This window comes from Cuculus canorus, chromosome 1 (genome assembly GCF_017976375.1).
Source record: "Cuculus canorus isolate bCucCan1 chromosome 1, bCucCan1.pri, whole genome shotgun sequence".
NCBI classification, from domain to species: domain Eukaryota; kingdom Metazoa; phylum Chordata; class Aves; order Cuculiformes; family Cuculidae; genus Cuculus; species Cuculus canorus.
In genome coordinates, this window is record NC_071401.1 from 25,316,934 (window position 1) to 25,333,785 (window position 16,852).

Here is a 16,852-nt window from a genome sequence, read left to right on the forward strand (position 1 = left end):
CTCTATTTCTTTTGCCTTCTCCGGTTGTCTGTTGCTGTAGTAGATAATTAATTTTACTCTCCAGACTTCTGTTGCTCCTTTTATAGAAGATGGTCTTGTGCAACGTGGCAGTTCCTGACAAAAAAAAAAATCATGTTTTCAGTAGTGACCATTGTAATTTCTTTGCTAGGGAAGGTGCTCAGATGAGCCAAACCAATGTTGTCTGTGCACAAGAGCAGATAACACTATATATAAAGTCCCTGGTGCACATTTGAACAACTTAAGGACTACTCAGGATAGAACTATTAGGAACAGTTGTCACAAATTGACTGTAGACCACAATTTCCTGGCTAAAAATTCTAGATAAAGCCATGAAAAGGTCCAAGCATCTTTCACGTGCAGGTTTCCATATGTAAGAAGGTCATAACAATGTTTAATCCAATTACTTTTATTTTCTGTGCTATTATAAGACCTCATCCAGTGCACAAACGTGAAAAAAAAAAATGTTTGTTACACTATTTTAAAGGATTTATTTAATGAATGTTAGTAGCTGCAGAAATCATGGTGAAATTAATGCTCATCCATTTATAGTTACTATTACATAATTAAACAATTAACAAATGCATATTTGTGTAGCACAGAGGAAGAAGCCTTAAAAGATTCATAGAACAAGTAATAAGAAGTTACGTTTTTAATATATAATAATCCAATAATGCGGTTTTAAACCTAGAAAAATCTTATAAAAAAATTAGACAACAAGATTCCTATGTGCTTTATTCTTCCTTTCATGAATAGGCCTTCGAGGAGCCCCAGGATATTCTTTGGATCAAGCTCATCATCTTCCAATCGAAATGGATCCATTGATTGGTATGTCAAGGTGAAATTGTAGCAATATATTTGAAAACAGCATCTTCAAGAGTTATCGATTAAGTTATATTTGAATATTATGCTCCATTTAGCACAGAACATAGGAAAATATTTATTCATGTCAGTCCTAGAGAACTCAAAGCATTAGATATTGATACTGAATGAATTACATGGGTGCTATTTGTTATTAACATTAGTAGCTATTGGTATTTTAGAAACAACCAATTAAGTCAGTTACATTGTCAAGCCGTATCTATAATTCTGTTCTTTTATCAGGTCACTTCAGTAAAATAAAATGCGAGGGACTGGTAGAATTCACATAGTTTCATTTCTTAACAGCCAGCACCATGTGTAATAGTGCAGATGCAAATTAATTTCTGTTCATTCAATTTATTATTTAGTTGGTATTACTAAATTAATAAAGAATGGATTTTAATCTAATACATGATTGCATTTTTTAAAGCCAAAAATATTTCAGAAAGTGAAGTAATTTGAGAAATAACATCTGCTAAAGCTGTTAGTGAGATTGCAGGACTTCTATTCCTAAAGGTAGTTATTTTTCTTTGCTTCCAACTTTTGTGTTTCGTTGGGTTTTTTTGCAGTAGCCATATTTTTGAGACAGAAATTGGGGATAGGGAAGGTTCTTGAGGACAGTTTTGCAGGACTGGTGAGAAAAAAATGCATTTTTAAGCACCTCCAGTTGAAAAGTTCCTTTTTCGTCTGTGTCAATATTCGCGGTTGAAGGACTTACATACAAGTACCTCAGGAGAGTTAGCTTTCTCATTCTGTATGCTTCATTTGCTCATATAATGAGAATGGTTTTCACTTCAGATTTTCCTCTCAAAAGCTAGGGCACAACTATTGTGCGCACCTGTTCCAGAAATCTGACTAATTTGGTGTTAATTATCTTTCAGTGGATGGACATAGAAGGTCTGGTGATTTAAACGTCTTCATGGATTGTATATAAACATGGTATTGACTTTTACAAGGAAATTTAAGATAGAGTGGGGTTTTTTTCGTTCAGTCTTTTTCATGCAGTTTAGGCAATTTAAGTAGAATAACCAAAAATACGGAGAAAAGAAATTTCAGAATATTATCTGCATTGAGTCACATTCCTACATTAGGAAAAACATAGAATTATAGAATCATAGAATAGTTTGTTTTGGAAGGGACCTTAAAGATCATCTAGTTCCAACCCCCCTGCCATGGGCAGGGACATCCCACTAGATCAGGCTGCCCAAGGCCCATCCAACCTGGCCTTGAACACCTCGTGGAATGGGGCAGCCACAACCTCCCTGGGCAACCTGTGCCAGTGCCTCACCATTCTCATGGTGAAGAAATTCTTCCTAATGTCTGGTCTAAATCTGCCCCTCTCCAGTTTATATCCATTCCCCCTCATCCTATCGCCACAAGCCTTTATGAATAGCCCCTCTCCAGCTTTCCTGTAGGCCCCTTCAAGTACTGGAAGGTCGCTATACGGTCGCCTCTGAGCCTTCTCTTTTCCAGGCTGAACAAGCCCAACTGTCTCAGCCTGTCTGCATATGGAAGGTGCTCCAGCCCTCCGATCATCTTTGTAGCCCTCCTCTGGACCCGTTCCAAACATATTTCAGAGTGAATTTCATCTCTCCTTCCTTCAATTAGTTAAAGTTTTCAAGGTTCCCTCCATAGCTACTGTAGCAAGAGAAACCATCCTCTGGAGGATACAGTGTGAGATGACTTACTATGTGAAGTTATGTCTCCATTCAGTACATAGAGAGCGTAGATAGTCAGTTATATAGTGAACATTTAGAAAGTTAGTGTTAGTTGAGAGGGAAAACACTTTCATTATACTGCTAAATCCTGTCTGGTGTGCCACTGGAAGTAAAGATCACAGGGTGGTGGGATTCAGCATGAATCATTCCTTTTCTGTCTGTCTGGGGGAATATCCAGTTGGCATTGCCTCTTTTAACTTTACTACCGATGGCCTGGCTCCCTGCTCCAGGAGTAAGTGATAAGACAATGTTAAAAAAGCACATTAGTTTCGAATACTTTTATTGATTTAGTCCTTACATCTTTGATCTGTTTAAGAGTCTGCAGGTATGAGGCATGACAAGGTCATTCAATATAAGCTGAGATGTTTTCTGTAGGAAGGATATCTACCAGCAAGAATTGACATTCTGCAGTATTGTTGACTTGGTATTTTAAATGGACATCCATCACTTTCCCATTTGGTTTTGGAGAGTACTTCAGCAGAGCACTTAAAGTATTACCACATATTATGCAGTACATAAGGCAGTTTATAAGAAATTGTCATCTTCTGTAAAATCTTTTGTCTTATTCAAAGGGAAACCAGAAATCTCACAATCATTTTGTTTTTCTGACACCCATATAGACAGCTCTTAATGTTCATATTCAAAATGCTTACTCAACAACAAATTCACAGTTCATTGAAAGTTAAATGTATTCATTTTCTCCTGTAAGTGGATGACAGGAAGGTGTTGGAATGGCTTACTTGTAAAATGTGTTTTGCATTTTGTTACAGCAAATAACTCTGGTGTGAACAAACGGCAGATCACAGACCTTGTGGATCAGAGCATCCAGATCAATGCACATTGCTTCGTGGTCACAGCAGATAATCGCTACATTCTTATCTGTGGTTTCTGGGACAAGAGCTTTCGAGTTTATTCTACGGAAACAGGTGATCCTAAATATGGCTGCCTGTTTCCTCTTAGATCACAAAATGGACAATTATCTTAATATTACCATGTCTAATGTCTGTACTTACCCATCAATAAATTATAAAGGTAGTTTGTATAATTCTTCATTATTGTTTGAGCATAATAAGATGCTTGAAGATGCTTTTTTTTTGAAGATAAAGGAATTCAAGGAATTGATCATATCAACCAAATTTTTGTTACAATATTTTCACAGCTGCATTGTTTCTATCTCTATTTATTTCATGTAATAAGGAAGTAGGTTGTATAGCCTGCCACCGGGAATCAATGTTTTCTTTGTCTAATTGCTTAGTCTAATACCATTGCTAAAAGGTGACTGCAATAGTAGAAAGAAGGAGGTGATGATCATAGTAAGCCTTAGTTTGACATTAACATAGAACAAATATACATTTTCAGTATAATAATGTAGCACCATTATGGAAAAGTTCATATGCTGTTATGCACATCATTCATGAAATTCACAAATAGTGAATTGCTTAAATACTGATGGAGCAGTAACTCCACTTAATATTCAGTGACTGCAGACTGACTTGATATTCAGAGATGAGGGTTAGGCTATGGATTGACATTCAGCACAGACTTCATCAGGAACATAAAAAAGAGAAAAAAGTAAATTTTATCTTTGTGGGTTTTTTTAATATTATTGTAGCATGTAGTGAACACTATTTAAGGGACATGAGGCAAAAATTACATTTGAACTAAGTATCTGTTGGTGTTTTAGTTAATGATTTCTAGCTGCAAGTACTTAAAGAAACTGAATTTGTATCACTTTGTGTTCCTACCAGGAAAATTAACTCAAATTGTGTTTGGCCACTGGGATGTCGTGACTTGCCTTGCCAGATCAGAGTCCTATATCGGTGGTGATTGCTATATCGTGTCTGGATCTCGTGATGCTACATTGCTGCTTTGGTACTGGAGTGGCCGACATCATATTATAGGTGACAATCCAAACAGCAGTAAGTATCCTGTAAAAAACCACCCTCCTGAGAGGTCCTCTATCACCTATTCATTTTTAGCATTCCTTCTGTCAGCTTCAGAAGGTGTTAACAAATGTATCGATTACTTCACTTATAGGTTGAAAGTTGGCATGAGAGCAGCACCACATGCTAAGCAATTCATTGAGTATTAGCCAAAAAAATGTTTAAACTGTCTTTCCTTGGTAACAGATAATAGAATGGGAGTGATTCTTAAATTCATAATTCCTGTATCACTTACAGCATCATGTCATCATAAACTGGAACGAAATAGTTCTGGCCTTTAAGTGACAGGATGTATATCACTATATTTTGACTTTCTTTTTTCCAGAAATATTTTCTGGCATTTGAACTTAATTCTTTTGTGCTACAGCATGCTGTATCAGCTGCTTGCCTTTTCAAAAAAAGGATTTCTCACATGCCATGGAATTAAATGAGTCTGAGAAAGGTCTTTCTATAGCAAGCAAACCTTTGGAGAAGGAATGTGACTGTGTAAAACCAGAAAAAGATAAAATGTCAGAAAGAGTTCATACTTCATTTGCCAGGGACTAACTATCAGAGCTTTGTGGACTGAAGAGAGCGCAATAATAATAATAACATTAATTTATGAAAGAGAGCAATTAAAGTGCACTACTGATTTACAAGGTCCCTTCACCCAGGGCAGAAATGCGATCACAGCTAAAGACAATAGCAACTCTTACCCATATAGTATAGGTCTTTTGTACAACACTAAATCCATTTCATTTAAAGCAGTTTTTGAATTTTGATGATTATTTTCAGCACAAGGATATTGCCTCTTCTGATAAACATAGAAGAATCCATCACTATCAATTCTGATCTCTGGTTCAAATACTGACTGGAGGCGGCTGTATACCTGTCAGTTACAGACATCTAAATGACTTCAACTGAATGTCTGGTAGAAAAGTGTTTCATTTGTTAGAGAGTAAATATTTTGTCTGGCATCAAATTTTCTATTGTGTTTTAATTTCCTTCCATTTGTCTGTAAGCTGAGCAATGGCGATACAAAAGAAAGCATCACTTTGTCACCTGATTTTCTTTCGTTTCTATAACAGAAAAAGAATGGAGGGTGGGGGAATAAAATTGCTTCCCATAACAAATTTCTCTAATTTTTGTGCTTATTCCAGGTCTTGTTTAGCATCTAAGTGTCAGATAGGGAGAAAATAAGTCTGGAAAGGAATTTCATATCGGGACACTCTGTTTAGCTTGATGCCATTTTACTTCTTTGAATGCCCATGTGATTCATACCAAGTATTAGTAATTTCCATGCTGAATCAGTAAAAAGTAAGAGCTTACTGCTTTTGTTGAATTAAAAACCTAAGACTTTTACTTCTTTTGATTATATGGGGCTTGGACAGCCTTGTCATTAACATTTCCTGACTGACTGGTACAAACTGCTCCACTTCTTTAGCAGATAAATTTATTGTAGTCTGATACCTTTTTGTAATTATTAACATACCTGAATGCAAGAAGGTGGTACTTTTTAGAATCTCAGGTTTAATATGTCAGCTGTGTAACTTTAGGGGTCTCTACCTTGGAGTACTTTAATTTTATGAAAAGAAAGGATATTGTTTGACTGACAAAAGTTGATGAAAACCTTAATCAACTGTATGATTTCTCTACCTCTGTATAGAGAAGGCACTGTTTTGCAGAAGGAAAATCCTTATAGTCAGATTAATGGGAGATTGTGCTGCAGTCATATCAGGGCATGTGTAATCTCGCAGGCACCGGTAGCAGCACCCAGGAAGATTAGATTGCTGAATCTGTTACGCTAGCTTCCAAATATATTGATTATATTTCTTAGTGCTCATGCTGAAGACATGTTGAACACCTGTCTTTAGGACATGTGATGTCATCGCTATCATTTCAATCTCTACTCATTGGATTAAAGTTAACATGGATGAGCTTATATACTAATACTGTACTATAACCAGCACTTCATGTGTTGTAAACATATCCTTATCAACAGTTACTTTGACTTTTCATGTACATAATCAGAAAGGATAGATCACATGCCTGAAAGACCTACTTCTACAATCACTAAATATTAAATCTAAGTCTTAAATTACTAGATTCTTTTTCCTGCCATAAACAGACATGACAGATTGTTGTATGGCTGGTTCCCTGTGTATTGATTTTCAGGAGTGAAACATCCTTAACAATCCTTATGAAAATATGATTGAAGTTTTACATAGTTTAAGCCACAGAAATAGGAAATAAATATTGCCTAATCTACTCTTCTGGACCTACTGGTAGAAGATTAGGATTTACCTTGTAGGAAAAATGAAAGTGAGATGTTCACTGTAGGTCAAATCCAATTAGTTAACATCTTTGGAATGAATTTCCAGAAAGATGTAGATGATATTTTCAGGGGAAAGAAAAAAGGGAGGGAATTAGTTTTTTTAAAGCTGTCATCTGGAGACACAGATAAGGAGTTTTATATCACAGACTGCAAGAAGGTGAAGAATTCAAAGCAAAATGTCAGATATAGTAATTATCTGGGTTAGATGCTTGACTTTATAATGATCTTTTAAGCTGAAAGACAGTTAATTATCAATTTCAGCCTCAATGCATCCAATTACCTAAAGGAACTTTACTTGTTTCAGAAAATGTTAAGGGAGAGAAAAGCAAGACCCCAGTCCTAAACAGTTTATGTGGTTTAACATTTGTATGGAGAAATGTAGATAACATTTCATTAGAAAACATAGCAATAACAATCATTTATATTGAAATATTCTGGGGCAAAATATTGTCAGAAGAAACTCTTTACTAATTCTGCTAAAATTCCACATTCCATAATCTGTGAGTGAGTTAGATAAAATCTTTACCTAACAACACGTGTCAGTAATCTAACCTGTCAAACTTGTTTATAGCCTTCTGCTGAAACACCTGTGTGACCTCATCTGTGTCTTTGGGAAATACAGAACCAACCCTGATCTAAAGAGTAGGTTAGTGAAAATTCTCTTTTAGATAACACTCTTGCAAGAGGCTGCTCCAGCTCAGTAGTTGAAAACTTGCCTGTGAGAGCATGGTGAATGTCATTTCATGATTTTAAAATAATTTTACTAATCAATGCATTTATTAATTTAGCACTTTTCTTCTACAATAGGTATCAAAAAGGAGGTTTTGGTTCAGTTTGCACTTGTTACAATGTCTTGACACTTCTCACAATTGCTTGGAGAAGACTGTAATTTTGCTAGATTTTAAAGACAACGTTTTCCATGGTGTGGCTTTCAAAAGTAGTTTGCAAAAAACCTTCTGGTTAGAATGCTTTTCAGAAGTGGGAGACTAAGTTCTTGGCCTCCAGAGACTGGGGGTATTAAAACCCACGTTCCCATATTCACAAACATATGCTGACTGTCAGGCTATAAATTAATGTGGGAGGCCACTCCCCTGAACCTCCAGCTGTGGGGGAAAGCAAAGTTCCTTTTCCTGTTCTTGTTTATGGATCTTACGTGACATGATGATTGGATAAAAATAAAGAGGAATCAAGAAATCAAGAACCGAAACTGCGTACATTCAACAGTAGTATGTAGGGCAAATCCTTTCCCTACTTGTACTTTCTCTGGTCCAACAAAAATGGATTTCATGACTATACCATAGCTAAGCTCCAATAGTGGTGATGTAAAATGTCCTTTTCCAGCCTAGACTAGAGGCTGGTGCCTAGAGATGCTTCTGGAAAATGGGAGATGTGGCACTATTTTCCTTAAGCTGAGATGGAGCTGAATGCAAGTTTTTGGTTTTTATGTCAGCCTTTCCTTATTTCTCTTTTCTTACCTAGGTAAATACCACCTCTGAGAAAAACACTAAGTTAAATGAAACTTAGTCATCTTGCCAGGGTCAGATACTTACTTTCTAAGCCAAACTTGTCCATCTGAAATAGGTAATCTGAATCTGCACCTTATTAAATCGATGATCGCATTTTATAAATCTGCTGCAGTTGAGAGAACAGTGAAAGGAATCTGTTTTCTCTTAGGGAGATACGGCACATGCAAAGGACGTGTTTGCTTATTTTAACTCTTTGAAGTGATCTAGCAAATGTAAATCTTTGCAGTTTTCAGAGGGTGAATAGAAAAAGCATTGTGATGGAGTTTGACAATTTTGGGTTTGATTTCTTTTTCTCTTATGATATGTAGGGATATATTTTAGCTGAGTGCTAATTTGTACACAAATTTCTTCTCACATAGCAACTGTATTAGTCATCACAAAAAGGAGCAAAGAAAGCACATGATATGCCCTGGAGTTCAACTTGTATCATTATAGTTGTTTTATTTTCATGTTTTATGATTGCTTTATTGAATGTCTCTTTCAAACAAGTGACTTTGAAAATGAGAATTATCTCCAAGTCTTTGAACAGATACCAGAGTGGATGATAGAATTGCAGAAAAGTGAGGGACAGATGCTTTCATCTGAAACAGACACAAATTCAGAAACTAATTTGGAAGTGATAAAAATTAATTTGCACACTTTAATTGGAATCAGACTCCTGCATGAAAGAAAGGAAGGCAGCTTGCGCTAAAAGCTGATTGAATTTTTTGTCAGGTAGGTATGTTGGACTTGGCCGCTTATCCTCTTGAGCCTCTCTGTGCAATATATTACGTTCACCCTCTGACTGGTGTTCTTTAAAAGGATCAATGCTATTCCTGCTTTGTCCCTAGAGCCTGAAATTTCATTGATCTTGGGACTTGACATTTCTCATTACCTATTGTAGCTTCCAAGATGATGGTCACAAGAGTTGTGAGACTTAACCCTGCATTTTCTAATGGGAACTGGGCTGACCATTGGAAAATATTGTGTCCACCCTCCCTAACCTGGGTTTGTTTAGCATTTTAACATAATCCTTACAGGTACTAACAATTCAATCTGTGCTAGTGAGTGTATTCTGTATACACCTAAAAGGAAGGGTAGCGTTGCCATAAAGGACCTTTGTCAAGTTAACCTGCACATTTTTTAAAGTCTGTCAGGAAGTGTACTTTTATTCCTTTTAGATAACATCTTTTTAAACAATTTAAAATTGTAAATGTTGTATGTTTTCCGAGCTTATATCTTGAAAGAGTAGTTACTCTGAACTCAGAATATTCACTTATTTATTTATACCCTCCACATTTGAATACCTTATAGCATGCCCTAGTTTAACCTTGAAAGAGCAGCAGTTTAAAAATAGCCACCAATGTGTTCTGTGCCGAGTGGATGGGATGGTTGGCTGAAGGTCCTGTGCAAGCACATTGGCATACATGCAATCAGCTTTGCATTGTTGAAAGAATACATTTGTACCATTTAGATATTAATTTTTAAAATAAAATATCTTAGCACTATTCTGCCAGAGTAGAAGCTCTTTGAAAACCAGTGTATAATTTGTGTTGGCACCGTCTCTACTCTGATAGCCAAAGACATCTCTCTCCTATTACTGCTAAGGAAAGGTAAATGAGCCAATAACATACCTGAACTAATGCAGTTATATTTAGCATTTTGTCAACAGACGTCTGTGCTTATGTTTTGCTGCATACCCAATGGGAGCTGTACAGCACAGGGCAGGTCAGCAACTTGCCAAAGTTATCAAAGCAATTTAGTGGAAGAAATAGGAAGAGAAGCTGCAAATCCTTATTCTCCTCTGCTCTGTTTTTCCTTTGGGGGTCTGAATAGTTGCAAGATATCTGAAGTCCACTCACCTTGGTGATTTGTTTGTAGATATATACAATACTGCTTATATTCCTCAACCAATAAATCAATACTGCCTGAGGTGAGAATGTTTTGAATATCTGAATATTCTTCTGTCAGCAGTCTTTTCTTTTACAACCATTTCTCCTTCATATTCTGGATGTTGTTATTGGCTATTTCCTATTTTGAAACATTCTTGTTTATTGGTTGCAGCCTTATCTTTTCATCAAACTCCAGATTGTTTTTTTTCTGACAGTAAAATTCAAGGCTATTACATTTTCATTTCTATGAAATTCATAGTGTTTTCTAAGATTTTTTTTTCTAAAGAGTCACCCCTCAGAAGTGCTAATAATAAAGTAGAGAGTCAATTGTTTTCAACAAATAATTCAGCTATAGCCTTGTACTTGCTTCCACCAAAGCCAGAAATTAAATGGAACTTGGAATTTGCTTTGTGCTCTCATGTTTCTATTTACAGAAGACTCCTAGATGTAGCCGCATATCAATCTGTACATAATTCCTGGAAAATGACAATGTGGGAGAAATAGTTACACTCTATGTGCACTTTCTTTTCTTCTCCTTTTTTTGTCTTACCATATGACAGCACCATTTGTTCCAGAAGAACCTTACAGTAGTATTAAAAATTAACTTTTTTTCAGAGAGAAGGGTAGATGTATTTTATTTTAGATTTCATAGAAAAACTTACTTCTGTGGATATACAACAGAGGTGGTTTTTTTTTTTCCTTCTGCCCTCTAGTAATTCGGTTCAAAGGTGCTCCTTTGGGGAAATTACAGGGAGTTTACAATGATGGTATCTCAGTTCATAGGTAGGATATTTTCACCTGCAGTTCCCCCAGAGCTGCAGCCTTTGACCTCTGGTTGCATCTATCAGTGGTGATGTGACAGTGACAGAATATTTTGCTAGATTTTGAATGATTCCTGGAGTTTACAACTTCTGTCCTTTGCAATAAAATGTAATATAACCGAGGTTTTCTTCCCCATGCCACAGCTTTTCCTGTAGAAAGTATCACTGAATAATTTTTCCTTTGAGCCCTAAGGGGAAAAATCTCATTTTCAATTACTGTCGAACTGTTACTCCTAATAGTGATATTCCATTATTAATTTGTATTTACTGAAAAACAGCACTCAAAGATCTGTGTTTCAGGGCAGTTGTTTCTTATAAGCATTTTCCTTTATAAATCAAGAAGTCAATTAAATACGTTCATTTTTCATATTTTGACATTTTACAATTTCATGATATATAGTGTTTTCCTAGGAAATAGTGAGGAACATGTCCTTTCGAATACTGAATTATTTCTTTTCCCTTAAAAAATTCTAACCATCTAATAATTTCAGTCATTCTCCCTAACAGTCTGATGACACTACTATACAAACCTCTGTCATAAGAGTTTAAGCCAAGGTGACCCTTGAGCATAATTCCTCTTTCTTACAGGAAGATATAAAGAAGAAAAAACAAAATTTGCAATTTTTTTTCACTTTTCTGTTAAGCACTTGGAGAAAAGAAAACCTTGGGTGATTGGATTCTTAACAGGAGCATTGATGGGGAAATTATAAAAATCTAAATCTCAAAATATATGTAACCTTTGATGAGGTAGACGAAGCATCTTTTTCTGTTTCTTCCAACAACCAAGCAGTAAAGAGAAGTTTTAAGTCACATCTTCATTTTCCAGACCAAAAATACTCTTTTCTTGCAGGCTAGATTAAAGACTGAGGAAGCTGGATTTCATTGTGGTAACTCTTTTCATTAGAGATAGAAAAGTGTTAATGTGTCTGTACATGATAAGACCAGGTAGGTTGACGCACTCTGAGCTATTGGGTCCAAACTAAAGTCCATATATCCATGGTTGATAGTTCTCAGCTGGTTCAGAAAGATATTAGAATACATGGAATTATTATTAAAATTTTGATGACAAGACATATTAAGGCTTGGCAGGAAGTGCTGCAGATTCACCATAAAATTTCAAGAACTGTTGTTATACACAGTTCTGGCTACCTAAATTTCAAGAAAGATGTTGGAGGTACATAGGCACAGAAACGACAATCTCATCCCTTCAAAGGAGTTTATAAGTGTCTGATTTGTTTAATAGAGTCAAAAGGAAAGGTTGAGTGGACTGATTCCTTCTGTAAGCACATGACTGGGAAAAACACAAGAGATGGAGAAGGCCTAAAGCTAAAGGACACAAGAACAAAGAGATACAAGGTAGACAGGAATAAATTTAGACTACAAATCAGAATACCTCTCTCCTCTAGAGTAGGAAAGGTCTGGAACATCCTTCCAAGATGTACCCAGATAACCATCTCACTAATTTGTTAGGAGATTTATATGACGTATCTGCAATAAAAAAGATTAAATTCATTGACCACAAAAGTCTATCCAAACCTCCATTCCTAAAGCATATCTTTCGGAAACCCATGCAATATTGTTTAGCTACTCCAGTAGTTCCTTCGTTAATTTGTTTTACTGTTTAACTGTTTCACCAGTTAGGAAACTGCATTTTATTGCAGGGTTGAAATGCGTGCAGCCATTCACCCATTGGATCTTGCTGTACCATTAGCAGCAAGACAAACTTCTGGGCTATCGGACATCTTTCATGCCTGTGACTCCCAGCTATGGTGGTCAAGTCTCTTCTTTACTTCCTGTGCAATGAAGAGAGAAAACACTTTTAACACTGTGCAGCCTTATAAGACTGTGCAATCTTATTCTCCATATCAGTTGTGTGACCCTCCTTAAAGGTCATTTCTGTAAATGTGGGTACAAGACTTTAATCTTTCAGGTTTATAATGGCAAAATAGTTGTCAACTTCTATTTGCTATTCTAGAGTGTTGCATTGAAAGTTAATGTTGAAGGAGTTTTCCTTTCTGGCTCCATAAATCCTTCTCTGTCTTGCTGCCTCCCAGAACAGAACCTCCTCTCCAGCGAGCAGAGCTTGTGCTTGCCCAGGAGCACCAACCTTCCACCTGGCTGCATTCAAAACAACTAAATAAATAAAACATATTTTGCTACCTTTTCATTTAACTAAGCAATGCAGAGACTGTTATAGTAACGACTTTGTCTCTTCATTATGCACTTGTTCATTAAGTTTTGTATCAGTTTTATAGATATGTATATGTGTATATGTATTTATGTATATATGTATATACACGCACAAACTTATCTTACTAGCAAAGATTTTACATTATCTTCTAGACAACATTATTGGTTAGTATTCAATCAAGAATCATTTGCCAGCTCAAAACTGGACTTCTTAATTTCCAATACCCTAATATGTAATTCGTAGTAGATACCTTTCTATGGACAAAAATTTGAAGATCTGTCATTGAACCAGCTTCTATGCCATCCATGTTGTTAACAGCCAGTACCATAAAATCAGATTTAAATCAAAACATTGTATTACTAAGATAAATATTTGAAAAAATACATGGAGGCTATTTTAACATAGATATCTTTATCAACTGTACCTGTCATCCTGTCAAATACAGGTAAGAGCTTGCTTGACAAGTCTCCCATACCAGAACAGCATGGTGACTGGCTGTCAAGAGTTTTGCTTCCAATTCTTTGTTGACAGAAGTGTGGATAAACCATTTTGTTATTTTGCATTGAATTAATGTTACAGTAATTCACCTGTAGTTCCCTAGGTAATTTCTTTTACCGTTTTTAAGTATTTGAACTACACTGGCAGAGATCCAGTCCTTTGGAATTTCCCAATTTTCTGTATTTAATTTTTACAAAGTAAATATAATGAGATAAAATCTGTGTTATGTAGTGAGTTGTTAATTTTTTGTTATTGATTAACTAACTTTGCCTGGCAAAGAGGAGTTTCACTGTTAAAGATGTCAACATCTGTTAATATTAGAAGCAAAAGAAATATTGCTATTTGTCATGTAAGCACTCCATAAATACCCACTTGTTTGAACCCAAAATAAAGTATATTTCACTTCTGAATATAAAAATTAAGTATTTAGGGAGTATTTTATCCTACTCATTAATAAATAAAATGTTATGAAAATGGCATAGGTATCCACAGTGACAGATATAAAATTATGTACGCCCCAAACCATTTTTAGATATAGTTTGAATCTAGAAGCATTCGATGTGTCTCTCAATCAATATTGTCTATACAACACTACTATCTTTCTAGTACAATGCTGTTTCTTCTGTCTTCTTTTCCTCTCCCTAGTTTCATGAAACAAATTATGATCATTAATATAAGAACATCCTCAACTCATGCTACTCTTTATGTTCCTAGCAGCAGCCTAGAGACATCTATATTCACTAGCAGATCTTTACACTACAGCTTCTTTTAATACTACCAAACTTAGTATTCTTTGTCTGAAATATATTGTTTGTATTTTCTGGTCATAAAATGACAATTTATTGTTATCATTTCTGTATTGCAAAAAGCACACAGTCCATAATTTCTAAACCAAGGAAGTTTGCTTTTTGGTAATATATGATCTAATGTACTGGGGAGCTGTGCTTATGAAACTGTATGATATCTGAACGTATTTTGCTCAGAAACTGAAGTATGACATGTTTGAACATACTGCACCTCTCTTTGATGCTTACTAATTTAAAGCAAGTTACAGCAAAATTCCTTCTGTTGATAAAGCATATATGGTTTAGTATTAGTATTCCTCCATTGTTTCCTTCTCTTTCCTTCTTCTTATTTTTTTTTAACAGGTGATTATCCGGCTCCTCGTGCTGTTCTAACTGGTCACGACCATGAAGTTGTCTGTGTGTCAGTCTGTGCAGAGCTGGGACTCGTTATCAGTGGTGCTAAAGGTCAGAAGTGTTTTTATTTTTTAAGTCTGAACACTTTTAGAACCTTTAAAAGTGGTACTTCTCAGTCTTCTCTGAAGCCACGTACACTTTAATTATCCAACATCTCCTCTACTAAGATGTGTTGTAATTCTGGGGGAATCTGTAGCGGCTGACTCTTAAGTGTTATTACTTACTATCTGCACTTACAAAGTTTAGACAAAAAATCAGTTGATCATTCCTTCCAAACATCAGCCCATGCTACTATCCCCCCAGATGTGGAGTAGTTGATAAGAATGTATACAATAATTTATAATGGCATCTATTGATTTAAAAAAAAAAAAACGTTGATAGAGACCTGTATTTAGCAGAGGGCCAGCTCCACGTTCTCCACTCTGATCTTAATTGGATGGCAGTTTGTAGGACTGACCTCAGTCTCCTCAGCAAGGGAAGCAGGGTCGATTTGCTTGGTTTTGTATCTGTGGACAGCATTTCGTCCACTAGGTATTTTTGTAGTGGATACCAAGTAGGAGGAGTTTGCAGGTTTGTTGTTACCTTGCTTTTATTAACGTTCTTGAGCCATTTGTGCATATTTTCTCCCTGCTACTTGTCTTTGGAATCCAGAGTATCAAATAATTGCTAATACAAATGTTCAAAAAACTTTTCCACATCAGCGGCAGTCTCCTGTATAACTGTTAATCAATGTAAATAAAAGACCTGCCTCAATGAGTGCTTGGTTCTTTTTTCCTTATTCTGTTTCTCCTTCATTTGTTCTATTCCACTTGTTCTGCTCAACTTCTCCTTTTCTCCTTAATTCTATGACTACTTTTCCTCCACTGCCATCTCTTGTTCAGCTCCTTTTCTTAATTTGGCTAACTGTACGCCTTTTTCACTTTTCTTTTCCCATTTGCCCCCCCTCCTTGCTTTCTTTTGTACTTCATTGTCTCTTCTCTCTTCTTATTCCTTTCTTTACATTACCCTTGTCATTCCTTAAGGTTCTTCCTTATATCTCTTCCTATCTCATTTCCACTCCACTTCAACATCCAGCTTTTTCTGTCTATAGCTATGCCTGGTTTATTCATCCCCATGGATATCCTTGTACTCCTTTTTAAAATGTTTGCTGCTTCTGAGAGCAAGAAGGATGTCATAACTCCTTCTGCCCACTTTTGCTCACAGCTGTGCCCCTGGGTTTTCATCTTTTATACTGCCTCAGAGCTCAATATTTATTTTCAAAGCTGAGTGTGAAACTTTGGAGTAAAGGCATTTTTAACAGAAAATCCTGATAGATCATTAACTCTCATAAATACATACTACATAACAGTCATTTATCAAGAGAAATGGAAGCTCAGTCTGGCCCCACGGTTACTCTTCCCACGTTCTTCCTTTTCAAACTTTAGTCTATGTATAAGTGCAGAGAGAAAATCCCATTTTATTGCTGGTTTCCAGCAGATGCTTTCCAGTCCCTTTATAGTTTCTTAGATTGCATTTCATGGCAGTGCTGCATTGCTTTGCCAGCCTGCCTAAGCGCTTGCTGCCCGTGCTCCCCTGCGGGATGCCTGCCCGTCTGGAGCTGGCTGTGGCACTGCACTGACATAAACAGCACACCAGAGAAGCTGCTGAAGCAGGGAGACAGCACATACAGGACTCCTCTGAGAAAAAGCCTGTGCATCAGGATGATGTTTGCACATTCTTACCCAACTAACCCCAAAAGAGCAGTAAAAAGGTCTGTATGTCTTCACAGTATCATCCTAAATCAAATCTTCTTTGTGCCTTTTCGTGTCCATGACCGATGGATCAGATGAGCCAACTTAGTGTCAGTTTATTAGTGCTCTTAAATATGAAAGTGTTACACTTTTCTTTTGAAA

The 16,852-nt window shown here is 36.2% G+C and overlaps 1 protein-coding gene across 12 annotated transcripts in view; it reads left to right on the top strand.

The window, feature by feature from the left end:
* Window positions 1–16,852, top strand: part of NBEA (neurobeachin) — a 498,960-nt gene that overhangs the window by 476,051 nt on the left and 6,057 nt on the right. For all 12 annotated transcript variants that reach the window (XM_054056357.1, XM_054056365.1, XM_054056384.1 and 9 more), the window contains 4 exons: window positions 775–846; window positions 3,368–3,523; window positions 4,346–4,516; window positions 14,910–15,011. In XM_054056357.1, the coding sequence (XP_053912332.1) occupies window positions 775–846; window positions 3,368–3,523; window positions 4,346–4,516; window positions 14,910–15,011 (501 nt within the window). The remainder of the gene's footprint in view (window positions 1–774; window positions 847–3,367; window positions 3,524–4,345; window positions 4,517–14,909; window positions 15,012–16,852) is intronic.